Source organism: Haliaeetus leucocephalus, unplaced genomic scaffold (genome assembly GCF_000737465.1).
Source record: "Haliaeetus leucocephalus isolate CR32 unplaced genomic scaffold, Haliaeetus_leucocephalus-4.0 Scaffold848, whole genome shotgun sequence".
Taxonomy (NCBI): domain Eukaryota; kingdom Metazoa; phylum Chordata; class Aves; order Accipitriformes; family Accipitridae; genus Haliaeetus; species Haliaeetus leucocephalus.
Window position 1 is genome coordinate 14551420 of NW_010973284.1, and position 27330 is coordinate 14578749.

Here is a 27330-nt window from a genome sequence, read left to right on the forward strand (position 1 = left end):
GGCGGCCGGGAGGGGCCGGGCCGGGCCGGCGGCTGGGCCCGCCGCGGGCTTCCAGCTCTGAGGGAGCGCCAGGCCTGGCTGCGCTGGCGAGGGGTGAGCCCAGATCTCTGGCCTGGCCGGGCAGCGATGCGCTGCTGTGAGGCGCCTCCTTCTCAAGCCAGCTCCTTCCCCCGCGGGTCCCCTGCTAGCCCCGGGCTTGGCAGGACGCGGGGATTTCGGACAGGCTGGTTGCAAAACAGCTGGCCTCGGGGGGCTGGCGGGGGGGGGGGGAGGCGGAGATCAGGACAGGCAAAGAGGGGAGGAGGCTCCTGGGCTAGGGGGGGACGAGTTGGGCAGGCATTAGCTGCGGGGAGATACGGTCGGACTTTATACGTGGAAAGGACAAAGGTGTGTCTCGCCTGAAGTAAGCTGGCGTTTTTACTGGCTGCTGAAAATGTATCCCGCTGCCTGATCGTAAAATTCGAGCTCTGGTGTGACACGTGAAAGTATCTGTCTGCTTAGGCTTTGGGGGTTTGTGTGAGCTTTAGTATCGTTTTTTAAGCTTGTTCGATAGCCCATTGTTTCTGAATCGGCCTGCCCCTTTCTTCACGCTAAGGGCACTATAATTGGCTTTTGTTTTTTAGCTGTTGTCTTGAGCCGTAATCCCCTTTCTTTATATAATCAAACCTGAACAGATTTCCTGTAGGGAGGTGGACATCCAAGCAGTGCACAGTAATCCACTTTGGTTTCTCTTGAGTTCTCGCTGGGTCACAGTCAGGTTTGGAACGTGGTTAAACTTCTTATCTGGTCCGATCGGTCTTATGTACTGCCCTAAATCTCAATATTCAAGCAGAACCAATGATCAGCAGCACAGCAGAGCTCTGAAAATGCAAACTCGTCAGAAAACATTGTTGTTCAAATTTAAATGAACTTAAAGCAGTCGTTGTGGCTTCTCTTTGTGATGGAGGTCTTTCCATGCTCCCCCCGCCCCGCCCCGCCCCCGGCTTCTAGGTCTACATGTTTCCCAGACCATCTCTTCCTTTCCAGCCTCCACCCCTTTCCCTTTTCTTGCTGGACAAGAAAAAAAAGGAGATGCAGTTCACCCTTTATTGTAAGATCCTGTGATGGGATGTTGTGATTTCATCTCTTGAGTTTTTACATTTAAATCAGCTTATTGCATTAGATCTAATGTAGGTTTTTGCAGTCTGTCAGGGTTTAAAGGTGGTGTGAACTGTGGTTTACTCCACTATGTGGTATCTGTATTGTTTGTTTACATCTGAATAGCTACATTAGTTATCTGCTTAATCTAAACTAAAATTCAGTGGAAATGTGGAAGTAGTAATTTTGCTCTACCAGCTGCTACTTTCCCCTAAAACGAGAAGTTTAATGAAGCCATTGAGGGGGAGGAGCAAATCCCTAACATGTTCTTACAAACTAACTCATGTTCTCTGTGCTACTGTTGCTTCCCCTGTTTTTTTTTAAAGTTACTATGTAAGGCCTACACATAATATTGATTAATTTTGTGGATTATTTTAAAATATAATCTGGGTGTAGATTTTGTGTCCTCTAGTAAAAATTACAGTTCTGTATATTGAGATAAACTCTTATGTTCAGGCATCACCAGATGATGTGATATGACATGACACTAGTTGCTTTGGGATATTAGAAACAAATAACCCCACCAAACCCTATGAAACAGTTCAGCAGCATAATATGGTATGTAGGAAAATCACTTAAAATTTCCATTTCAATTTGTAAGATGGTGAACATCTTGTTAGTGTTTCTCAGCCTTGTCAGACTTTTCTGTTACAAAGGGATTGGGGCTGTTTTACCCACAACTACCTGATATTCATGTTCCAGGAAACTTGTCCCTTCTGTGGGTGAGATTATACTGTGTTCAGACTGACATATTCTAGTTAGTAATTTACAGAAAAATCAAGCTTACTGGCCATCTTCATCCAAAGTCTACCCTTCCTTCTGGCAGGCAGAAAATGCTTGAAGGAGTCATTCTCAGTCAGTCTTGCAGTAGTTGCAGTTTGTGGAACAAAGTAGTGAATGATTATAGTTAGGGATGTTTGAGACAAAATAAATAATTTTGTAGAGTATAGTAATAAGAGTGGGAGTCCTTCCTCTTGCCAGGCTGTGTAATTGACAAGCTGCCTGCTTAGTGATCGGGAGCGAGCTGGCCTTTTACTCTTTGGTAGCAGAAACACTTTTATTGTTCATGACTTCTACCTGAAGTTAGAGGCTTATCTTAATGTAATTTCTCCTTCTAGTAATTTTGCAGTGTAGACTTGAAATGTCTATTGGGCTGAGATAACCCAGTTGTATACAAAATGGTACAACTTCCTTCTGTGTTAGCTGGTCATATTCAGGCAACTTTTGTATATATTTTGAATTTAATAAAGATAGTTAAATTTAATAAAGATAGATGTCTTACTGATATGATTTATTCCATCAAGTGCTTACATTAAGTATCTCAGTATGACATGTTTTAAGCTTTAATAAAAATGAAAACAAAACTCCTAGAGCTGTAATCAAAGTAGAAAATCATTAGTATCTGCCTATCTTGGAACACTTTTTCTAAGCAGAAGAAAAATTCTTGATTCATAGCACCACCTTCCTTATTTTGTTCTTATCCTTAAGTGACAGAGTAATGTCTGAAAAAGGACATAAACCAGAAAGACCAGTTCAAATTTAGGTTTCAGGGTAGCTGAGATGGGAAATCAGTGGCAGCATTGTTGCATTGAACTGATGCTGGAAACTGTACTTCTGTCAAACTATTATTTACCATGCTGCTCAGTATTGCTAAAATCAAGTTTTTCCTTTAAGTGTATATGTCAAATCTAACATTGCAATCTTCACACTGCTGAGAAGATTTGTGGAAATATTAATAGGAAAGCCCATTTTATATACAAATACTCTTCTCTGTAATTAGTAAAAAATCATTTCAAAACCATTAATATTTTATTGTGATGAATTTGTACAAAGTTTTTGAGAACAACTTAGAGTACCTGACATCTTTTTTAAGGAGCCTTTTAAACGGTCATAGTAATACATCCATAAATAAACTCCATTCTTCCCTATACTGCAACCGAACTTTCTCACGAAGGCAGTTTGCTTTTATGTAGAACTGGAAATGCTCTAGCATTTATTTAGACTTTAGATGTGCATGCTATCAAAGTTGGTTTTATTTTACATCTGATAGACATTTAAACAAACTTGGACAATGTAATTTGCTTGTATTGTATTCTTGTTTCTTACTGCAAGTTTAAATATCCCACCAAAGAACTTGTTAAGAATGAAGTTTGACAGTCAAAAATGCTTCCAGTCCTATTATGTTCTTAATTGGTAAGCTTGTTAGGGATTTAATCATAAGCCAGGTTCTTCTGAAAATGCCTGACTTTAAACAGGCTGTGGAGTGGTGAGATCATCATTGTCATGAGGAACATGCCTGCTCTAAAGAGAGGCAGGCAAAACCCTCAGTTCCGGTTTTGCTTGGTTCCCTGATGTGAAACGTGTGGCTTCCCCCTCTCCCAGAGAACTGGGATTGAAGTACAACCTGCTTGTGGATTAATAAGAGTTGTCATGAATTTAATATCAACTGAAATGAATCATCTGCTGGATTTACTTAGCTAAATGGAGTTACATTGTATTTCATTGTCACTGAAAACACAGCTTGGAAAAGAACAGCGGAGGTCATCTTTCTGTTTCTGTAAGGCATAACAGGATCACATATCTAAATAGTTCATCAAAACGTTAATTTGTCCTATTCTAAAGAGCAAAACACACCCCATCCCCAAAGATATATATTCCAAAACTTCCCAGAGAAGTCTATTTTAGCTTTTTATCCTTGTCTTTAAAAGTTTTCTCTAATGTCAAATTCTAATTTAAATCTTCATGCTGAAGTTTCAACTCACTGCTTTTTGTTCTGTTTGCTGCGGGCAGGATAACATTTTTTGAAACACATTAAAGGTAGCTCCAATGAGAATCTGTTGTGTCTTCAGGTTTTACTGCGGGAGAAGGGACAAGATTAATTATAAGATATACAAGATTGAAGTAATCTTTTAATGGTCTTCCTTACTGCTGACCTCTTTCCTTTTGGCTTGTGTTTCAAAGCCAAAATTGGACAAAATGCTTCAAATGAGAACTCTCGGTACCAAGTAGAGCAGAGGATTTCTTCATAATGTTGTAAATTACCTTCCTCATCTTGGTCTGATTAACATCCTCCCGTCCCTTTTTTTTCCTGATAGTAAGGGTGTGTTGTTGAACTTAACTTTCAAATATATCCTTAGATTTTTATTGATGACTGGGTAAGGGTTATGTCTTTGAAAACATGATCTGCAACAAATATGAATGAATAGTTACTGTCTTAAACTTGTCCTGGGAAATTATTTCTGTGAACTAACTGGGTATTTTCAACCTGTCTAACTCATAGTTTACGGAAGAAAAGCTTGGTCAAGCAGAGAAGACTGAACTGGATGCTCACCTGGAGAACCTTCTCAGCAAAGCAGAATGCACTAAATTGTGGACAGAAAAAATAATGAAACAAACGGAAGTACTATTGCAGCCAAATCCAAGTAAGAAGCCCTTCAGGTTTTTGTTTGCAACTTTTGAATTAATAGATCTGCTAATGTAAAAGTTTACTGCAATAGGTATTGCATAAGGTATGACTAAACATAGTATTTTTAAAATACGAAGGTTGGAGTTAGGGAAAGCACATTTTGAAGAGCTACTGAGAATCAGAGGCACTGTACCAATTGCTGGTACTTCCGTAACCCTTCAAATGGGAAAAACTTTAGACAGAGCTCTTTAAACTATAGCATTGGTTCCATACTTTGGTCAGTTCTCAGGCTGACTGGTTTTTGAGGTGTTTCCAGTTTAATTGATTTTCCCACTCTAATTCCAGAAGTCTTAGGTAGCTGTAAGAACTCTGAAGTTCTTCATGGGGTAGATGCAGTGGCTTAAGAAATTTCATTACTATTTCATTACTCTAAACTGTCTGCACCATACAATTCAGCTTGAAGCAGGCAAGATGAACTTAAATGTCTGTCTTTACAATTCCTTTGCTAAAGAATGGTTAGATTGATACAGCATACTTAGGCAATTCAAAAGTTTCAAATAAATTTTCATCACTGGTGAATCTCTTACTGTAACAATAACAGAAAAAACCATGGGTGGAAGAAATGTAGTTTTCTGGTGTGTTAATTTTATTTGTTTCTTAAATTGCTGCTATGAGTAGTAATGTTGAGGATATCAGTTTCGGACTTATATCCTACAGTTATCTGTGTCATTTGTGACAGTTATACTAGAGTTGGCAGCTATAGGAGTTTGCTTAGTGTATAGATCTAGATTTCAGGTCAGGACCTGGTCTTTAGTCACTGGGTGAACTACTTTTACCAAAAAAAAATTGAAACCTCCTTTATGTTCGCTCAAATGATAGAATTATAATACCGCTAATACCTCTGCACTGAAAACATAAATATTCTCCTTGTAATGATGTACTGAGTTAGTATTTATTAGCACAGGTAAACCATACACTGATAGCACTTCTCTAATGCCAAATAGATAAATTCTTTATAATGCTTATCTTAGAAGTATTATTTTGGAAGACAGTTGCATCCTTTAGTTCTATAAAGGATGGAACTTTAGTTCCATAAAAGCAGTATTTAAAAAACAAACATAAAAACCAAAACAACTAATCCTGTGGGAAGGATGCAATAGAACTAAAAGAATATTCTGGCTCAAGTTTCAACTTTTGTCTAGACCAGAGGAAATAGTTATCTTGTTCATTTAATTCAGTACTTGTAATAGCTATTGACTTTTTCAGAAACTTGTAATTGTAGAATATCGAATCACTAACTGAAGGCAGGTAGAACTGTGTGAGGAAGATTGAGTTGAATGATAATGTATGGTAGTATCTCAGTTATGCTGACCAGTCAATTTTCTGATGTGTAAAGATACTCAGCATTAAGCAGTGGTCTTCATCAGTGAATGTAACTTCAGCTTTTTGGCAGCCTACTTGGGAGGACTATCACATGCTGTAGAGAGCTTCTTTTGGTTGTTAATAGAGCAACTGTGTCTTGGAGAGGAAAAATGCCTTTCAGTCACATTTTTAATTGTACCTTTAGGTCAGACCCATGTAATAGTCCATTAATTTTGGATTACTTTTCAGTTCTTTTGTCATTTAGTCAAAAATAAATATTATGGATAGATTAAATTAAAACCAATGAATTTGGATAATTTTTAGTTCACCCTTGGTGCCAGGGAATGTGCTGGTACCCATGTTTGTCTCTGTCAGGTTGATTTTGGTAACCTTCATGAGAGAGTAATTTAATCCAGTGCTGATGAAAGTTGTCTAATTAATAGTATTATTTTTGGTTGCATCAAAGTGGCAGGTTTATTCATTGGAGAGCTTCTTTGTGGTTGTCTGTACTATTGCAGGCTGAAATTGGTTCATACTGACAGCATAAATAAAGTGAGCTAGTTACGAAGTCAAAACAGTTGGTCAGGGAAATTGGGTGTTGTATTTGAGGAGTTTGCTATTGTAATTAACAGTGTCTCTGCTTATGTCTGTGAGGCTTTTTCACCCAAGAAGCATACTGTGGCTTAATATTACGAGAAATGGATGGATATTAATGATCATATAGTCATGACAGGTTTTTTTGATAATTTTGCTGCTCAAACTAAGGAAAGATGGGAATACAAAATGAAACATTTTCTAGTATCTTTAGTGGTATCTTTCAAAGCATTTCAAGGAAGCAGGGAAAGTTGGAAAGAGAGGATATAATTTCTGGGGCTACCAAACTTTCAGAATACCTTAACAGGGAACCTACAGTAGTTGTTGAATTAATTCCTACGCTTTTAATTCTAGTGAATGATTTTCACAACTTTTTCCTGGAGGGGGCAAAAAGACTGGTTTTGTTAAGAAGTAGTGTTCTATTATGCTCTTACAGGGAAGACTTCTGGACAAAATTTTGAAAAACTATAAATATGCTGATAGAAGGGAGAGGAAGAGTATAATTTTTCACTTTCACAGGTGACTCTAAGAAACACTTGAACATAGCATGACAAACATGGAATAAAATCAGTTGCCAACAACAGTATCTTCAGCTTAATGTTGTTCACTTAATGTTGAGTTTAATGTTTGGATTTTGAATTTTGTTTGTTTGTTACTATTTCTAACTTGTGTTTTGAATGACAGTAATTATTTCAAATAAACATTTTTTTAGATGCCAGAATAGAAGAATTTGTCTATGAGAAGCTGGACCGTAAAGCACCAAGTCGCATGAATAATCCAGAGTTACTAGGCCAGTATATGATTGATGCTGGGAATGAATTTGGCCCAGGAACAGCCTATGGTAAGTAGAAGTAAAAGATATGTCTTGTATTGCGGAAATGAAAGGGGAAAAATGCACAGCTCTAATTTTTCTTAACAATGTAAAATGATATTTCTTGTCTTCCTCTAGATGAAACAGTTCGATTACTTTTGTATCAGTTTGAGATGACCTGCTGTATAACTTTGAGCATTAGGAGGTCAATTATGAGGTTTCTATCCAAATCTAGAAATAGAACCTGCTGTTGGAATGATAACAGTCTTTGTGGATGGATAACTTTCTTACAAGAACGAATAATTCTGGAATTTGGTTTCCTCGTTAAAGGAACACACTTGCACATCTAACAACATTTATGCATTTTATTTGTGGAGTGAAAATGTTATCTGAAATTAACTTCTTTAGAAAGAAGCCTCTCTAACTTTACAGTACTACTGCTTTTCTTATTATATATTTTGCTAAAGATGAGAGTGTAGAACATAATCTAAATTTTCTTCCTTCTCCAGCAAATTTATGTACCTATGATAGGGGATTGGGGGTGCTATATCTAATGTTTTTACCCTGGCATTAGTTAGAAAGTGTAATTCTAGTGTTCTCTACAACAAGACTCTTAATGTTCCTGATAAGTTAAATTAACAGCTAAATCTATTAACCAACTGAAATGCATAGGTGTCTATGTATATAATATAGTCTGCAATCAAAGTCTGAGTTAGCTCTCTTTAGTTGCTTTCTTCAAAATTGCAGTGGGAGGTAAAACTTTGGTTCTGGGAAGAATGAGTTCTTTATATCTGGAAATAATGGTGTTCCTTTTCAAAAGAAGGAAAGTGCACTTAAAAAAAAAAGGTAAATGTTTTATAGAAGACTTATGGACACAAAATCAATAATGGCAGGCTTTGTTCCTCTTACTTCCACGTGGTTTTATGCCGTTATCTGTGGCCTTCCTTCTGATCATCAGCCTCAAGTCTTGCTTTTTAACATCAAATAAAGTTGTACTTACAGGCACATTATCCCTTAACTTGCAGAATTTTTAGAGTTCAGGCAAGTAAAATCTATTATCATAAAGATAGATACACTATTAGCCTTCATATGGTGACACAAAATATTTTAGTTCTCTGAAAACTTAGTGTCTTTTCTAACTCAGCCCTGTCAGTCTGTTGAAACATGATAATAATAACTATATTCTTGATACACTAACTTCAGTTTCAATACCTAGCTCACAACCAAATTTCAAAGTATTGTTCAGTTAATGTACAAATGCATATTTAGAAGTTGGAGTAGATGGGGGCAGGGATAAGCACATTATTTTCCAGTAGCTAAATGAGCTTTTTCCTTGCTACCAACTACTCTTGACTTAAACAAAAATATGGTATCAGGGGAGGAGGTTGTTGGATTAAAATAAGTAGGTACAATATCCGGTTCTAGAATAGGTGTTCACAATGGAGCTGCCATAGTTGGTGCCACGTCTACAATGCTGTGTCTGTTCTCATTAAAATCTTGCCTTGACCTGTCACTGTTGTTAATAAAAATTGTTTGGTTTGGTGTGTGGGTTTGTTTGGTTTGGGTGGTTGTTTATTTGGGGGCGGGGTGTGTGGTGTTGTTTGGGTTTGTTGGGTTTGGGTTTTTTTGGTTTGTTGGGGTTTTTTTTGTGGCTTTTTTTTTTGTAGCTGGTTTGGATTTCTTCTGAAAGCCCTTGTGATGGCATTGGCTTATCTTTCAAACTGCTGGCCTAAACTTTCCTGCCTGTAGAAACCGGTTTTGTTAACCACCTGCCTGAATTACTATGAAGCTAACATTTTTTTCCTTTGCAGGAAATGCACTTATTAAATGTGGAGAAACACAGAAGCGTATTGGGACAGCAGACAGAGAACTAATTCAAACTTCTGCTATAAACTTTCTCACTCCCCTGAGAAACTTTATTGAAGGAGACTACAAAACTATTACTGTAAGTTGAATTGTGCATTCTTCAGCATTTCACACCAATTGTAATTGTAAATTTTAAAAATGAAGTAGTAGATAATTGTGCACTATTGCTTTCTTCAAACTAATGTAGGAAAAACTCAGGTAGAATTTGTGCCTTCAGTGTATTTTCCTTCCTTTTGACCAGGTAAAATCAAAATAATTCTGAAAACTTGCTTTTTGTAACTATTGTTCTATTAAAAGTATGTATCTTGAGTATAAAATGTGTGAGAATAATTAAGGTCTAATTCTGCCTCTCTGTTCAGCTGAAGAACCTTTTTGCACTTGATACGTCATTAAAAACTTTCCAAGTAGACAGGCTTTTGCTTTTGAGTATGTGTACCTATTCTCACAAACTAACCTAACTCACTTTCAGAAAGAACGTAAACTATTACAAAATAAAAGACTAGATTTGGATGCAGCAAAAACCAGATTGAAGAAGGCAAAAGTTGCAGAAGCTCGAGCTGCAGTAAGTAGAATTTTTTTTTTTAATTCATCCATTACTTTTAAACTTATTGGTGTATATTTATAAACTCGACTGCTTGATTATGTTTTCAGTCCTAGTTTCTTACACTCACTATTTTTCTAGATGATACTTTATAAGAAATGCCTCAGTGGAACACAAGGAAACAAAAGCAAATTGCTGATCAAGGTGTTGGTCATCTATTTTTAGATGTTCCATCAAGTTGAACTTACTTGACTCAAGTAACTATTCTCCCCTTGTTCTGTACTAGATGAGCCTATACTGCCAAAAATGACTTGCTACAATCTGCCAAGATGGTTGTAAACACAAATCATTCAGAGGTCAAGTTTTGGCATTTGAACCTCTACAAGCGTTGAAGCATATGTATAATTACTTCCAACTGATGAACCTATCTATACTTCATTTCTCTATATCAAATATTTGTAGTTTACTCTTTCTATATTGTTTACTATTTCACACCACCAAACAGGGTGAGACTTTTTAAAAGTCGCATCTCTTAACGATTCTTATTCCCCCAAGAAATGCTTGTTCAAGGAGATTAAAATTACTATAAACTAAAAAGCTTTTGCTTTTTAAACTCTTAAAACACCTCTAAATGGAAGAATAGATGATTGAATGCATGCAATTTCAGCAGAGTACGCTTATAGTATTTTTCATAGCTATCCTTTGACTGCATTCCGAAAAGTGCAGCAGGTAATGATGGGTAGTGAAGTGATTTTTCCCATAAGGGTTAATGCAGCAGGGGTCATGTGCGCGGATGCTGCGGGAGTACAGGCAATGTAAGTATGCAGGGACAGAGTACATGATGAAGAGGCAGAAGCAGGACTGTCATATTTTCCTGGCTTTTCTAAATGGGTCACCGTCCTGAAAGATCTTAGGAGCATCATCTCTGAGACAGAGCTTTGTAGATGAAGCACCTTGCATCTTTGGGATGGTGATCCTTCTAAAAAAACAATGTCATCTCTACCTGACAGTTCTGCTTCTATGTCTCAATCCTCCATGTCATGCACACTGTCCCTGTATTTAAATTGTCTGTATTTTCTAAGTCCATGCATGCATTTCTCCTTACATTATGTAAATTTTATGCAAAAAGTTTACTTCTCTACTTGTCGAGCTTTCTTAATTTGTAAGACTAACAATGGAGAGCAAAGTAGGGTTTTGGTCAGCTAGTAGTGGAATTTGGAAGCAATGAATAGAGAAGCAATGGATAGTAAACTATTCCTTTGCTTGTATTTGTTCATAGTTAAGTTTCCAAACAAAAACAGTATTTTCATTATTAACTTCCTCTGTGGTGTGGTAGCAGGCATATACCTTACTTTCTAAAGCAATAGAAAGACCATAAGGAAATTGCCCTTGAGCTTAGTGTTAAAAGAAAGGCTCTAAATTTGAGTTTTAGTTCCATCACCAGTGTAATATCTAGAGCTTGGTGCTTGGACAAAATTATTGGCAGTTGCTGCTGCTACTACTTGCCCAGTCTTAAATAATCATATAGCAAGTAATTCACCGATTTATGCACAAATGATTTAGTGCTGGTAGAGTATGAAACTCTAGGCCTCTTACTTCACTGCCTTGCCTATACTTCAATTTTAATTACATTTTAACAGCAGTGTGCATGTTTTAGAAGTATTGGATTGTAGAATTCTCAGAGAAGTGAAAAAATTGCATCTCTACTTTATCCTCTGCAATATAGAAATAAGAACTAACCTGGATATAGGTGTGATGCAAATGGTTCATCTTCTGCTGGCTCACTTATTTATGAAGGAAGATATCTGACAAACAGGGCTGAACTGATAGGTTAGCAAAGTGTATTGAGTTATGATGCAAACTTTTATGTTTTACTACTTTCTTAGATAGGATAAAGTGATAAATTGTATCTATATTTGATTATTTTTTTCTGTGTTTAAAAAAAATTAAATATTTGAAATTACATTCTTCCATATTTACTATACAACTGAAGTAGCTTAGATCAGTATTTAAAATAGAAATCTAAACAGTTTTGTGTATCTGTATTCTGTTCACAGTCTTGCTTAGCTTAAACTTGTAGTGTTTTGTGCCAATAATCTGGTCATCTGCTATATTCAGTGTTGTAACTTGCTTTTGTCTTTTATCTATGCACTTAAGCAACTAAACACCTCTCAGCCTGAAGAGAATAACATTATGGTAAATGTCTCTTACGTGCTCAACTTGCTGCATGTAAAATGGCTAAAGGTTTGTTGGCCTCCTGTGTTCATTCATTTTCCTATCAAATGTTTCCTCTTGCTATCCAGCTCATTTGGTCTTGTTTCAGATGTTTTCCATTCCAAACTGGATTGGTATAGTGTACTAAATACACTTATGTCAGTACAACATCAGATGTTGTTTTTATCAGAATATTTCTGATAATCTGAAGTATACAGCATTATATTCTAATTTCTATGAGTTTATGAATTAGGATGCAAAGGAGTTGATTTTTTTTTTATCACTTCTGAAATTAATTTCACCCATTGGAGGGAAAGGAATTATTTCATTCTCCTGGTTTTTTAATATGAGTAGGAGTGCATTATGTGAAATAGCCAGGAATAAGTAGAAATTATTCCCTTCAAGCAATGTTTCACAAATAATCAAAACTGAATTAATAAATTAATGGCTTAACTTAGAGTACAGTATATCCTAAACTTGTTGCAACACTCATTAATGCAGCTGGTTTTAGCACCATAATTGTGAAAGTGGAAAAGGAAGGGGTTAATTAATTATGTACAACATAGACTGTGCTGTTCAGCCTGTCCTGCTTTGGGTCTTGGATCTGCACAGCATAGCGGGTCTCATCTCAATTAGTGTTCCAGATTTCTCAGTCATGATCAGATAAAAGAGCGAATAAACTTGTTTGTTACAAATTGCTTCTGCAACCTTTATACACATTTCTTCCTACTGAAGTCCTGATTGTGTCATCTTAGAACTGCAGAAAATGAAGGTTAAAGGAGAACTGCATTACAAGAGTGAATTGGGACAGCAAACTGCAGTAATTAATTTCTGAAGTAAATTCCTTGCAGTTGTATGGTTTTGCTGTACTACTTGCTACTACTTTAATACTCAGTTTGAGATACCTCTGTAGCATTTTAAATTAAATTTAGGTTTCAGTAAGAATGCTTGTGAAATAGGAAACCAGTAATGGAATTAGCAAGAGAAATCATTCATTTGTCTGTTTCAGTCTTTACTTAACATGGTGTTAAAATGAGAATAGCTTTCCATAGTTTTCCAATATTTTAACACATTAAGGTAACTTAAATTCCTCCATAAGGTAATTTAGTTTGTCTCATTCATGTAATTTTCTAAGTAGTTATGTCTTCTGTTGTAATAGCCTGTTTTAAATAGATTCTTGTAACATAGAAGTTCTACGAGTCTCATACTCTTCAGTATCTAATTTATTTCACAGATACAGTGCTATCCATACTTTTTGTAGTTTCATTGTACATGAAGTGCTTTGGGCAACTGACTTATAGCACTCCTCAATTCCCTGTGAAGTTCTGAGGACAGGAAAGTAGTTAAAAGCCTAAGTATGGTTGCATCCTGTATTAAAGTGCCACCAATGTCTCAAGTTTGTATGTTTTTATTTTTTCCCCCCTACTCTTAATGCTGACTAGATATGGGCTGAGGAGGTGACAAAAGTAAGTAAACAATTTAGAAACTGCAGAATTCTGAAACCATAACTTGTGCTGATCTAATGTAATAAAGGATATTGCATGTTGTTGATTTCAATCTAATGCTGGCAGCCTGATGCATTACATCAGAATACACTTGTTCCCTCTGGGGCTTTTCTAACTCCACTGGTGAAACAATGCCTGGGGCTTGTTTTATAGTAAGCTGTTTCTGGCTAACTGTCACTTAGTACCATATGATTCTCATGTGACAAGACTACAGGACTTGTCTCAAAATTTACTGGTATGGCATCCTGTTAAAAATGACCTCCTAAGAATTAGCTTATCTGAAGATTTTCAGAAAGTAATCTAAACTGTCCTGAAAAACACTGTTCTTCAACTTTTACCCAGAACATGGAACAGTAACTAAAATGCTGGAGTGCATGCAAGAAATTCAGAGCAAACTCTGTTTTGGAGGGGTTTTGTTTTGTTGGGTTTTTTTTGTTTCACGTCTTTCTCCCAGTGTCACTAGAGAATGCTGTGCTTACCTTAAGCAACTGAAGTTAGGAGGTAGGCACATCTGAAAACTGTACGTGGACTGAAGGCTGGTTCATAAATACAGCATTATCCTTGAGATGGGGGCTGCACCCTTCTCTTGTCATGCCATCCCTTGCACAAGGACAAACTCAGTGGAGCTAATGGAGTGTTAGGCAACAGCTGCTCCAGTGCCATGAGAAGGGCTGTTATCAGGCTTACTGGCTCTGACAAAGCAGTATTGGGAACAGGCTGTGAGAGGCTGTGCTAACAGTTAAGAAGAAATTTCTTAGGGGATTTCTATAGAGGAGGGGATATAAAAGTTAAGGGTAGCAATAGAAAGTAAGGGTAGCTGGAGGGCAGGGGCTTTGTATGGTTCTTAAAAGGGGACTAGATAGGCAGCTGTGGGAGGTGTAGGGAATTGCTATTAGAAGCTGGGACATGGAGCTTTGGGTGAAATCTTTGGGCTTGTGAGAGAAAATAAACGAAGGCTTTTTCTGTTCCAGGTTTCTCCGAGTTATGGTGCAGACAGGGGAGTATATGTGTAGAGTGTGAGAGTTTAGGGGGAAGAAAGAATTTAGAGATTGAACTGTAAAAGGAGGGTTAGGTCAGCTTTGATCCCAAAGTTTGAGAATTATTTTACTATTTAAGTAAAAATTTGGAAGCAGCAAACCTGTCTGCTGGAGTACTTGGTACTGTTTCGGGGAAAAAGATGGCAGGGAAGCAGTATTGCTGTAACGAAAACTAATCTTGAATCTGTAAGACAATGATGAATAGAACTATTTGCTTTTCAGAGATGATGACAAGCAACTTTTAAGGATAGTGAAATCTAACAGATTGTGTCTTGGAGAGAAAAAGAAATAATAAAAGTGCTTAACCATAGCATAAAGGAGACTAAAAGCTTTAAATCTTGTAACAAATTACATAATTCAAGCTTCCCTTTTTTAAAAGCAGAAACTATTGAGAAGAAACTGCAACATACATGTTCTGCCAAATAAACAGTAATTCATCCAGGTTTCTAAAGGCAATCTGTCCTTCTGTGTTTGAAAGTTGGAGAAACAGATTCATAGATGTTTTCAGTTTACATCTAAGAAATGTCCCAACAAGGATTTTGGACTGTCCAGTGATCTCTAGATCAATTACGGGGTTTTTTTGAGTTAGAACAAAAGGTCTGCATGGTGTCAATGACAAACTTTCTTCAGTTTAACTTCCCCTCTGAAATGTAGAATTAGAGGATGTTAAATACCGTACTATAAAACACATAGGGTGGGTACCGATATTACACACTTTATAAACATGAATTTTGTTAGGAATCTTCTGAGGTGTCTGGTGCAGTCAAGGGGAAGAGCAGAGGCTTTTAGCATCTGTTCAGCATGTTGAGGTTAGACTGGTTTTCAGCATCAAGAGGAGCTTTTCTCTTTTTGCTACGAAGGAGACAAGGAGACACAGCTATATTGGGTAGCAAGAATATATCCATTATCACTGTTTTGCTAATAGCATGTCTAATAAAACGACGTTAGGAAGGTGATTTTATTTCCTATGCTCTTATGATTGTGTGTTACCCTTTCACTACAGGATTGCACAGTATTTCTGAGAGGTCACATTCTTATGTGAAATTTGGGGAGATTATGAACTTCTGAATGTTCATATTCAGACACTGGGTTCATATTCTGAACTTGAGGAGCAAGTACCATTTTGAGGGATCTTCATGGGAGATAACCAGTGAGGCCTTCTAGTTGTTCTAAAACCAAAATATGACTGCAGCTGGGGGTCACTGGAAAGTTTAGGCTTGTATGTTGAGCTCTTCATTCTGTTCAGAAACTAAGGTGATCAGGCCATAAACTTCCCAGACTGAAAGTTGGCTGGTTTTCACCTTTACCGTAAGGTGTAGAGTAGATACGCTGTCCTGCTACTGTTCACCTAGAAGTACTGAAAATAGGGATAGGCAAAACAGATTAAACACATCATCACATAGTTCAGTTTATGTAAATCTGTACAAAGCCAGTATATCAGGCTTTTTTAAAGCAGTGTATTTAAAGTCACTCTGTACTGGCTAAGTTAATACATATTACCACATTACTTGCTTTGCCTTTTCTTATAGAAAATAGTTGATTTGCTAAAATATTGTTGAAACAGATAGAATTATTCTGATGGATATTTCCCGTTCTTATGAGTTCCTATTCTCATGTATTTACTTAGCTGGCAGGAAGAAAGAAACATATTAGCAACTGCTGATTTCAGAGAAGCAAGAGACTAGACTATTTATCTTCAGATAAATGGTTTACCTATGAATTTGCTGGTTTTTTTAAAGGAAATGAAAATGTTGCTAATACAGAAGGGAATGCTTTTCTTCCCCTCTTGGCTATCAGATCTGCTTTTTTCTTCTGTTTGTTCTTACATTTCTCTCAGGGACTGCCAGATGGATTTCACTGATATTAATACAGATTTAATAGGAAAATTCCAAGCAAAGAGTCTTGCCTCAACAAACTTTGAAAACCTAATTAGTTTGTAACTTGATACATACACTGCTATCTCAGTTTTAAGAAACACACAGTAGTCTATAGCTGCTTCCTCACTGTTTAATTAATGTGTAAGCCTTCCCAGCTGCAGTGACTTCAGATGGAAAAATATTTCTTGGGTAACTGCATCATTCTTCTGTGCCCATTTCTGAGATTAAGATCCTTCCATGCAACTTTTCATATTGATTAACATTAGCGGAATGCAAGAACAGGATGTTTGCAAACACATAAAATCCTTTTGAAACTGATAGCCTATCAGTATCACCTCATGAAGTTTCCTGAAAATATATTTTCTTACTCCGTTTTGTTGAGAACAGTAACTGTTGTGTCTTGGACTTAATGTAGATTTTTGCCTTTGGGTTTGCTTTTTAGAAACAAGCTACTAAATGCATATAAGCATTGGGGCAAGATAGTCCAGATTCCAGGCTGAGGACATTCTGTCTTGGAACAGTAAATCTTAGATATTACAACACATTTTTATGTATTTGTGTGTTTGAGTCCTTCCACGCTCCCCCCCCCCCCCCCCCCCCCCCCAAGTACTCTAAAGTAATTTTGGCTTGTGCTAGATGGAAGTCCTTTAAAACTGCTATAATATTGTCAGATTATTTTTAAAATGCTGATAATGACATGTAACATGGAATAAATTTTAATTATTTAAATATGAAACTTCAATCATTTTAATAGAAATTTTACTCTAATTGAAGTTAGAACATTTGCTATAGTTCGGATTTATTTATTTTTAAAGAGACCTCAATTACAAGCTCCAGAAATGGTTGTAGTAGCTTGGTGGCCAGTATGAGACATTAATTTATGAAATACCCTCTTAACATTGAATATTTATGTACAGCTGGTGGCCATGAAGTTACCTGACAAAAATAATCTGAGGTTTACCCTAAATTATTTGGTCAGAGCCCTGTTAACTTAAAATATGGAAAAAATTTACATTGTACTTGGCTGCCACTGTGTGGTGGGTTGACCCTGGCTTGGAAGCCAGGTGCCCACCAACGCTGCTCTGTCACTCCCCCTCCTCAGCTGGACAGGGGAGAGAAACTATAACAAAAGGCTTGTGGGTTGAGATAAGGGCAGGGAGAGATCGCTCACCAATTACCGTCACGGGCAAAACAGACTTGACTTAGGGAAAATTAACTCAATTTATTGCCAATCAAACCAGAGTAGGGTAATGAGAAATAAAACCAAATCTTAAAACACCTTCCCCCCACCCCTCCCTTCTTCCTGGGCACAGCTTCACTCCCAAATTCTCTACCTAGCCCCCCACCAGCACTGCAGGGGGACAGGGAATGCGGGTTGCAGTCAGTTCATCACACGTTATTTCTGCTGCTTCATCCTCCTCAGGGGCAGACTCCTCACACTCTTCCCCTGCCCCAGTGTGGGGTCCCTCTCACGGGAGACAGTTCTCCATGAACTTCTCCAACGTGGGTCCTTCCCACGGGCTGCAGCTCTCCACGAACTGCTCCAGCATGGGTCCCTTCCACGCCCTGCAGTCCTTCAGGCACAGACTGCTCCAGCGTGGGTCCCCCACAGGGTCACAAGTCCTGCCAGAAAACCTGCTCCAGCGTGGGCTCCTCTCTCCACAGATCCGCAGGTCCTGCCAGGAGCCTGCTCCAGCGCGGGCTTCCCACGGGGTCACAGCCTCCTTTGGGAACCCACCTGCTCTGGCGTGGGGTCCTCCACGGGCTGCAGGTGGATATCTGCTCCACCGTGGAGCTCCCTGGGCTGCAGGGGGACAGCCTGCCTCACCAGGGTCTTCCCCACGGGCTGCGGGGGAATCTCTGCTCCGGCGCCTGGAGCATCCCCTTCCTCCTCCTTCTTTGCTGACCTGGGGGTCTGCAGGGCTGTTTCTCTTGCATGTTCTCACCACTATCACTGATGGGCTCGGCCTTGGCCAGCGGTGGGTCGGTCTCAGAGCCGGCTGGTATTGGCTCTGTCAGACACAGGGGAAGCTTCCAGCAGCTTCTCACAGAAGCCACCGCTGTAGCCCCCTTCCACTACCAAAACCTTGCCATGCAAACGCAATACACACTACTATACTGACAGAAGCCCTGGTGAAGACACTGTTGTGCCAATGAACACTTGGTTTGTTATTGGGAGAGGTGGCGTAATACCGCTGGCAGAAAAATGCCTTCCTCTTGCATATATTGACTCTACGTGGTAGGCGTCTGATGATAAAACTGTTTGTTGTGTACGTAGGGCCTCAACATTTCTGAACCCCAAATGCAATTACTCTTTTTGCCTAGTAAAGGTCTGCAAAGAAAAAGCACATTTCAAATACCTAAGCTTGTGATTAATGCATTTGTATGAGTAGCTGAGAATCAAATGGAACTGTTGAAGTCGGAAAGTGTAACAGAGTGCAATGTACAAATACTTAATGTGCATCCTTACTTTTAGTCTGAACAGGAAGTACGAATTACTCAGAGTGAATTTGACCGTCAAGCAGAGATTACCAGACTTCTGCTGGAAGGAATCAGCAGCACACATGTGAGTACCCAAAAGGGGTATAGGGGGAAAGTCAAAATCAGGGCACTTTCTAAAAATAACTACAGTAAGCTGCTTGGGATCTTTGGGCTACAAGTTTTCACTTAAGTGTGTTAAAGCATCAAAGCATGTTCTTTTATTTTTTGAATTCTAGTTAAGTATCCACTGAATTTGGCTTTACTCTCCCATTAACCTTAAGCATGCAGGATCTTTCATTTTTATCCTTCAAACTCAGTTTCCTATTCATCAGATCAACTGAATGTTGAAACTACAAAAATGTGCTAAAATATTTATTCTCTTATGGAAACAACGTAGGTAAATGGCATGATGCTTGTACAGCACCTATTTTTTGTGCTCAAATATGTTAATTTTTGTAACTTTTTATCCCATTTCAGTGGTAAATCCAGGCACTGTGCGTATGTGGCATAAATCCCTATATGCTAATATTGGAATTAGCATCTGACTAGGAGACCAGATATTCTAATGCAGTATAGTATTTTTACAGACTAAAAACTTGGATTCTTTACTGTATTGTAGGCACATCATCTTCGCTGTCTGAATGATTTTGTTGAAGCTCAGATGACTTATTATGCACAATGTTACCAATACATGTTGGATCTCCAGAAGCAACTTGGAAGGTAGTAACACTGTAAAAACTTCAGAAAAAACCATTTTTTTCTAAGTGCTTATGAATAGTAGGAAAACTTAGGCAGATATAAGTGGTGAACACACAGGTATGCTGGACTGAAAGGAAATATATCTATTCTCAGGTAATTAATATGTAATTACCACAGTGCAACTACTTCCCTAAGCCTACACACAGCACTAATGCCTTTTGAGGGTTGATTTACTGAGATTTTGTGTATTTGGTAATTGAGGAAGGTAAGCCCATGGTAACCTCATTTAATGGCACAAAAAGGAATTTCTAGAGATTTACTTGTAATCATTCAGTTTTCTTATGCTTCATGCTACAAAACCACTATACAAGGTGGGAAAAGATTTTGTACTGCCTGTAAATTCCTGTTACATCTTAATTTGCTACAGGGTACTACCTGATTTTCAATGAAACTGCATTCTCCACTGTAAGTGAGTTGCCAGCATGGGTATTGTATCTAGGGAGAAATGTAATTTATAATATCTATAATTAGTAATCCAAAGCACTCACAGTGGAATAAGCTAGTTTGTCTGGTTTTACTGTTTAGTGGGTTTAGTATTTTTAAATTAAGAGAAGAAACTGTCTGACATTAGTTTGTGTTCATAGTCCTTTTTGTGTGATTGGTGGTGATGTAGAGATCTACATACTTATTTTTCATAAAGTTTCCCTATTCTAATTTTTCTTCACAAATCACCCTTTCTTAGGGTTATACCAGACCACATTCTTTAGGTGCGCATATGCATTGAAGGATTGTCTGTACTTGGAAGTTTACTGTAGTGTCTATTCTAAATAACTGTCTCTATAAAGTATCTCTGTTTATGTTTTTCATGACAAGGAAGTAAAAACAAAAGTGTTATTGAGTTGTGTCCTTTTCCTGACTTGCAGCTTCCTGTGGCGTTTGATTTCCTTTCCTCAGTTTAAAACTGTGATTTCAAAAAAAAGCCACATCTTTTTTGGTAGCGCATAAATGCAAGTTGTAGAATTGATAGCTTGAAAAGAAACATTTACTGGATTAAGGACAAGTGTCTCTTAAATTAGAAATTAAGTCTATTTAGTATATTTATTATACAGAAGTATATTTACACAACTATTTTGAGAGAATGTTTTTAAAATCTGTATAGAAAGCTTTAAGCATAATACCTTAACCTAAGGAAAAATGTATTCCTCTTAAAATCTCTTGATTTAGGATGTACAGCATGTCCAGAACAGCTGTCTTTGTTTAAAATTTGTGTAAACTGCTACCAGGTATAAAAAAGTATATTTGAAGAAAATACTGCCTTTAGGAAAACAGAAGGATTTATCTTTCTGTGGCTGTGATCCGATTAGTAGTTTTTGATAAAATCACTATGACTGCTAGAAGACCAGAAGAATGGAAGCTTTACAAAATCCTAAATGCCTCAAACAGCCAAATGAGTTTCTCTGCCTGTGTGGACTAAACAGTAATGGTATTAAATCTTGGGTGTGTCTTTCCTTCCTTGCGCAAGGAAGTCCCACTGAACTGTAAGAGAGCACTGGGACAGGGTCTCAAGTTGCGCTCCATGCTTTGGAAGAGTTCCTGGGATTATAGGCATATAGTGCATAGCACTTGCATTAAATAAACAGACAAGCAGGATATGGGTAGTGTTCTTTCTATGTTATGCGTAGACAGATATAGCACCAAATAAATAGTTTAGGCAGCTCAGCTAGATTTTACTGGTATTTGCCAGCACTCTGTTGGTTAACAAGGGATATATAGTGCTGAGTTACACATGTTCTTTTCACACATCTAAGAATGACATTGTGCCATATTTTCATATGAAAGCCAAGAGCTGCGAGGGACTTATTTTTATTTTGAAGTTGTTGGTGGACCAGAAGTGTTCAGCCTCTAAGTGGGATGGTTTGTTGCTTGAAACAGAAACCTGGTTCTCAGAATAGTTGCATACTATATGTTTTACCTGGGTCAGAATCTAGGGCATAAACCTTAACCTGGTTCACACTGAGACTATTCAAGTTCCAAAGCTGAGTACTGATTTTCCTGATGTACTTTCCAGAGTCAGCTGTAGGGAAGGTGGGGGAAAAAACTTCAGTTCTCTTTATAAAAATAGACATAGTTTTATGGGTGTTTCTCCTCAGTGCAGCACCAGCTGCTTATCCCTCTACTGCCTCCCCCTCCAGTGGGGCTGCTTAAAGAATCAAATCTCCCGGGTTAAAAGCAATCTCTCTTCTTTTTTTTTTTTTTTTAGTTCCTCAGAAGGAACTAAACAAATCTATTTCAAATATCCTGGTACTCTGGCTGCTTTTCTTGCTGATAACTGCTTTTGCTCTGAATTTTCTCAGCTTCCCTGACAGCAAAGCCTAAGCTTTGGCATCATTTTTTTTTTTTTTTTTTTTTCAAATTATCCATTACTAGTCCCCTACTCTACAAGCTGTGAAACTCCTGCTGTTCAAGTGCTCAAAACAAATCCCAGACAACCTCCGTATAGCTGAAGTTTTCCAGTAACATGCCTACATGTGGCTTTGCAAAAAGAACGGGACTTAATGCTTTACTTACTGATTGACACAGCAGTTATAAAGCTTTGGCTTTCTTTTCCACTACCTGTACAAACCAGTGACCCTTTGAATTGAGCAGAATGATTTACAAGTAATTACTGTGTTAACAGCTAACAGGTTTAGCAGTGTACTAAACAGTAATTTAGCAATATTGAGAAACGGCTGATTGTCATTTAAAATTAAATCCCTCTGCCAACTAATCAAGTAATAAATATATCGTGAGGCACAGCTGAGTTATCTCTAAAAAAAAAAAAAGTGTGGTTTAGTTTTTCTTCCCTTTGTTCTGCTCATTTGATTTGTTCAGCGAACATGGTGAACTGGTTTGAGAAACTAATCTGGCAAATGAAAAAAAAATATTTTTTTTGGTGGAGTTGCAGTCTTCTTGGTGAGTTGAACCAGGTCTTTATGATCAAATGAAGTGAAGGTAAGCCAGAGGGGGAAGTGGGGCTTCCTTGTTTTGACAGTAGTAAACTGCTAACTAAACTCACACCAGTCTCCTGAAAGTCTACCCAATTCTTACATGCAATTCAGTCTAACTGTGAAGGGGCTAGTTCTGTCCTTCATAATATATTCCTGCTGTTTCCCTTCAGTCAGATATAACAATAGCATGCCTGCAAGGTGAACTTGTTTAACAAGCTGTTCTGATGGACAATTAGCAATCTTCTTGATGATTTTTGTTAGATCAGATTGTTGAAACAACTCAAAGCCAACAGATTGCTAGATCTGATTCAAATGACAGAGAATGAACATTTATGCAAAAAAGGAGTAGAGGAGTGGATCCACCCTGTTTGGTGGCAGTGTAAATTTACCAGATTAAGTATCGTGTGAAACTGTAAACTTGTGTGCAGTACTGCTGCAGCCAATACAGACTTGAGCTGCCTTAATTCCACCTATGTTCATGGCCACGTGATCCAAAAATTAGTTGCTGTATTGATAGATTTAGTTTTCACCTGCATCAGCTCCCTAAACTAGCTCCTTTTATGATTATATGAGCACCAGTAATGCTGCAGACATTGTTGTGGGAATATACTGATCTTGATTTATATGGTTAAAGTTGCCACTGAACTGCATCTTCAAGAAGAACTTAACTGGGGAGCATAGGTGGGAAGGGATGAGATGAGACGAGACTGTGTTTTCTGACAGATTCATACACACAATATGAATAGATCTTCATTATGTCAAAAGAGTAGGCAAAAAAGGGGGGGAGGGTAATATGTCAACACCCCAGGTGTTAATGAAAAAGTATGTAGAAGTTATATGTGGGAATTGACTGACTAGTTGATGTGTAGTCAAAAGGATGGAAGGAAATGCAGCTACAGTTCCATGTCATCCTGACTCAGTCTGTGTTCTACTTGCTGACCCTTTTTTACTTCATCAGCTCCACCACTTTTCAAAACCTTCATTGACCTGCTTTTAAGGTACAATCAGATGAGTGCTGGAACAAAGTAAGGCAGCAAAGGGACAAAGAATTGACTACATCAACTGCTAAATAAATAAGTTTAGTCTGCCATGGAACTGCATCCCAGGTTGTAGGGCAGAGTGACATGAGACAATCTCACAGCTCATCATTGCCCCCCCCTGCTCTTCCATTCCCCCTACTCCACTGCCCTGAAATCTCTTGCTTCTGTGTTCTTCTTTCTGCTCCTTCCACTTTTCAGCCATGTTATTCTGTCCTTTCCCTTGTATCTGCTCTGGCTCTCATCACAGTTTTTAGTAATTCAGCTCATTAACTTAGTAGAAGATTATACCCTTTTTTTTTTTTACCCTTTTTTTTTTTTTTTTTCCAGGCGGGTTAATGAGTTGAATTGACTTCATAGAAGGGTCTGGCAAGCACTACAGCTGGCAATAGAACAAGCAGCAGCTTGACCTAGAAAGGAGGGGCTTAAGTTGATATAAGTTCATCTTTAGTGTAAGAAATATTTTTGGTTTACAGCTTGCAGTTAGCTGAATCAAAGAACTGATTTAGATTACAAAAAAAGGTGTGATTTTTCTTCTTCTTTCAGAGGGAGGCTGTGTTTTTAACCCGCATAATTCCCTGATCTGGTTCACCAGCGCAATCTTTTGTGTAGCCACATAATTGAGGAATAAGCAGGAGGAGGTGGAGGCTACTTTTACTGGCAGAGCTGTCAAAAGAAATGTTGATTAAAATACAGTCTGAATTAAGTCTGACCAACAGTGCTTTCCTGGTTTTGGCTTTTTTTTTTTTTTTTTTAAGAGGCAATTACCAAGTTTTTTTAAGGTGTTAGTATTTCTTTTAAAGTATATTGGTTTGATTTATACTACAGGTCAGGAACATGTATCTTTATTTAGGTTTATACAAATATCAGTGCTGTTCTGTTACTACTGTCTACTGGTGTTTATTCTGTAGCTGATAAAAGCAAGAATGCTAATTTAGGCATGGAGGCATGTATAACTCCCCATGTAGAACTGATTCACTCACAAGTCTTTTCGTTTTGTTTTCTCCCACAGCTTTCCATCTACTTTCCTCTCTAACAATAATCAGTCTTCCTCAACTCCTGTGCAGAGTGTTTCTACTCCCTCAGTCTTAGCCTCAGCCTCTGCTTCATTGACTTCAGTAAGCAATTCAATAGTTACTTCAGGCATCAGTGAACTGAAGTCATCAAGTGGCAGCAGAAAAGCTAGAGTTCTCTATGATTATGATGCTGCAAACAGCAGTGAATTATCACTACTTGCAGATGAGGTAAGTGTTTTCTATGTACCTTGATAATTTAAAAGTAAAATCGGAATGCTTGTGACTAGCCAGCGAAGATGTGCTACGTCAAGAAATCTGTGTAGTTGATTTTTTTAATTAAACTTCAGTAGTACTCTTAGAGCGTTGTCCTGTACTTATATACCCTAATATTCTGTAGTGAGAATTAACATTTGTTACACCAGCTTAGCTTGCAAGAGCATTTGCTAGACAATCAAGGTGCAATTCTGCTGTCTACTTTTTACTACACCTTTAGCACTGTTATCGATACAGTTAGTCTTTCAAACATTAAATACTGCAATTTGGGAAGAATATGAAAATACAACTGCTTCTTGTTTTGATGGTGATGGTTGTGCTGTGTTTATTCCCTTTCCAATTCAATTGTGCTGTTAAGTCAGAGAGTCTATGCAAAGCAGGCGGAGATATACAATAAAGCAGAGTGCTGGAACAGAGTTCCACTTGGTAATGTGACTGTAGCTTAACCCTGAAGATGACCATCCACAAAAAAATTTTCAGACTTTTTGTTTTTTTCAGTGTGCATTACTTAAACATTTCTATTTGACTTTTTTCTTATCTAGGCAGTGATTTAGGTAGAAGCTGTGACCTAAGATTTCTGTTAAGATGTAGCACATCAACACCGTCTGTCTTTGTCATGCATTTGAAGATCCAACAAACTTTCATTTAATTGCCTGTTAAAGTTGATAGCAATATACAAGATTTATAGATAAAAAAATAGAAAAGAAAGAGTAATTAATAAAATTTCATCAGGAAAAAAAAGGGACTTTAAAATGTTCTACTATATCTACTTCTTTTCAATGGACCAGTGAAATAATTTTTATGAGCACTAGATTAAGTTCCGTGGATGCTCATATTAAATGCTCTATATAACTTGGTTAATCTCAATTCTAAGACCTTGGAAATCACATGAAGGTAGACTGTAATTTTTTTCCAGGCAAGGAAAGGTTATAATTATGTGTTTCTGGTTTTTTTAGGTGATAACAGTGTACAGTATCCCTGGCATGGATTCAGACTGGCTGATGGGTGAAAGGGGAAATCAGAAAGGCAAAGTGCCTATTACTTATTTAGAACTGCTGAACTAAATGGTTGGCCTGAATAAAGACTGTCAATTATGGCGACACATATTTATATACAATTAATGTTCTGTAAGCAGGTTTAAGTGTCTTCCATGTTATTGTCTTGAGGGACAAATACCAGCCATTACAAACTGGCTTTTCTGCCAGCATGGTTGCATGGTAAATACTCTATTCAAACTTAATGTGTTTAAAGCTTTTACTTCATGTGCCAAGAACATGTTTCCTACAGATTTGTTTCTACTGAAGTTTTCACTAATACAAGCTTCTACTTTTGAGTAATCTAGATTGAAAGCAGGAGGTACTGTTTTCTACTGAAATTTTTCATTAATGGCAAAGCTTTTCTTCACATAAAATAAACTTATTGTGAACTGATGCAGGTGTAATGCACGTTATTTGAATAACCAAAACCAAACGTGAAATGTAAAACTTAAAGAAGTCCATATGGTTCTGTTCCCAACACCTGTGGAGCTCAAATGTGCTGAGGCATATATGGCTATCTGCTGAGTAACTTGTGTATTTAATCACCCTTGAAAAATGAAAACAGTTGTGTTCTCTCTGTTGAAAATTTAAGGCAAATTGCCAGTATGTTGAGGTTTTAAACTGCACCTAGGTGAATTGACACAAGCTAGTGACATATGTTCTGACTTGTTTTTAATCTTGCCTTGTATTTTTTCCCTTTAATTGCTTTCCAGAAAAGAGGCTAATTCAGTTTGATTAGTAATTAAGATTCTTTCAACTGCAGATCAGCCTTTATGTTAAATTAAGCACTGCATTTTGCTAACCAAATATGTACTGTCTCTCTACATTTAAGTAGTTCTATAGATGAGCATACATTTGTTCAGATTATAGGTTTTAATGAAAATCTGCTTCCACAATTCTTATGCAACAGTTTATTGTCATGTTCTAAATGGATTCAATTAGCGTTACACTTTTTTGTTTTGCAAGAGGACCTCCTTTAAATATGTGGGATGGAAAAAAATGTTTTGAACCTAAAAATGGCTTTAACAAAGGTAGTATTATTTGCAAAATAACATAACTTTTCCCTAAACATTGCACCCTTTAATGTTTCATAAATAGCAGATTTTTTAAGGCGATAAAAAGATTAAAAGGATAGATTGAGGGGAATCTCTCTTCCCCCCCCCTTTTTTCTTTTTTTCTTTTTTCTTTTTTCTTTTTTCTTTTTTCTTCTTTTTTCTTTTTTCTTTTTTCTTTTCTCTTTTCTCTTTTTTCTCTTTTCTCTTTTTTCTCTTTTCTCTTTTTTCTCTTTTCTCTTTTTTTCTTTTTTCTTTTTTTTTCTTTTTTTTTCTTTTTAAAGTTCCAGTATATTTGATTTGGACTTGTTGAAGGAAATTCCTTCCATTGAGAAGGAAATTATTCTCCGTGCAGAACACGCAACGTGGATAGAAGTCCACTTCAGCTCTTACGGAAC

At 37.5% G+C, this 27330-nt stretch overlaps 1 protein-coding gene across 2 annotated transcripts in view; it reads left to right on the forward strand.

Moving 5' to 3' along the window:
• SH3GLB1 (SH3-domain GRB2-like endophilin B1) overlaps positions 1-26273 on the forward strand; it is a 26596-nt gene extending 323 nt beyond the window's left edge. The window contains exons 2-10 of one of the 2 annotated variants that reach the window (XM_010582582.1): positions 4418-4559; positions 7212-7340; positions 9122-9255; positions 9646-9738; positions 11875-11961; positions 18827-18916; positions 19451-19551; positions 24567-24798; positions 25800-26273. In XM_010582582.1, coding sequence (XP_010580884.1) covers positions 4418-4559; positions 7212-7340; positions 9122-9255; positions 9646-9738; positions 11875-11961; positions 18827-18916; positions 19451-19551; positions 24567-24798; positions 25800-25907 — 1116 coding nt within the window. In that variant the 3' untranslated portion in view covers positions 25908-26273. The remainder of the gene's footprint in view (positions 1-4417; positions 4560-7211; positions 7341-9121; positions 9256-9645; positions 9739-11874; positions 11962-18826; positions 18917-19450; positions 19552-24566; positions 24799-25799) is intronic. The other variant, XM_010582583.1, reaches the window with a different exon arrangement.
• The last annotated feature ends 1057 nt before the right edge of the window (positions 26274-27330 follow it).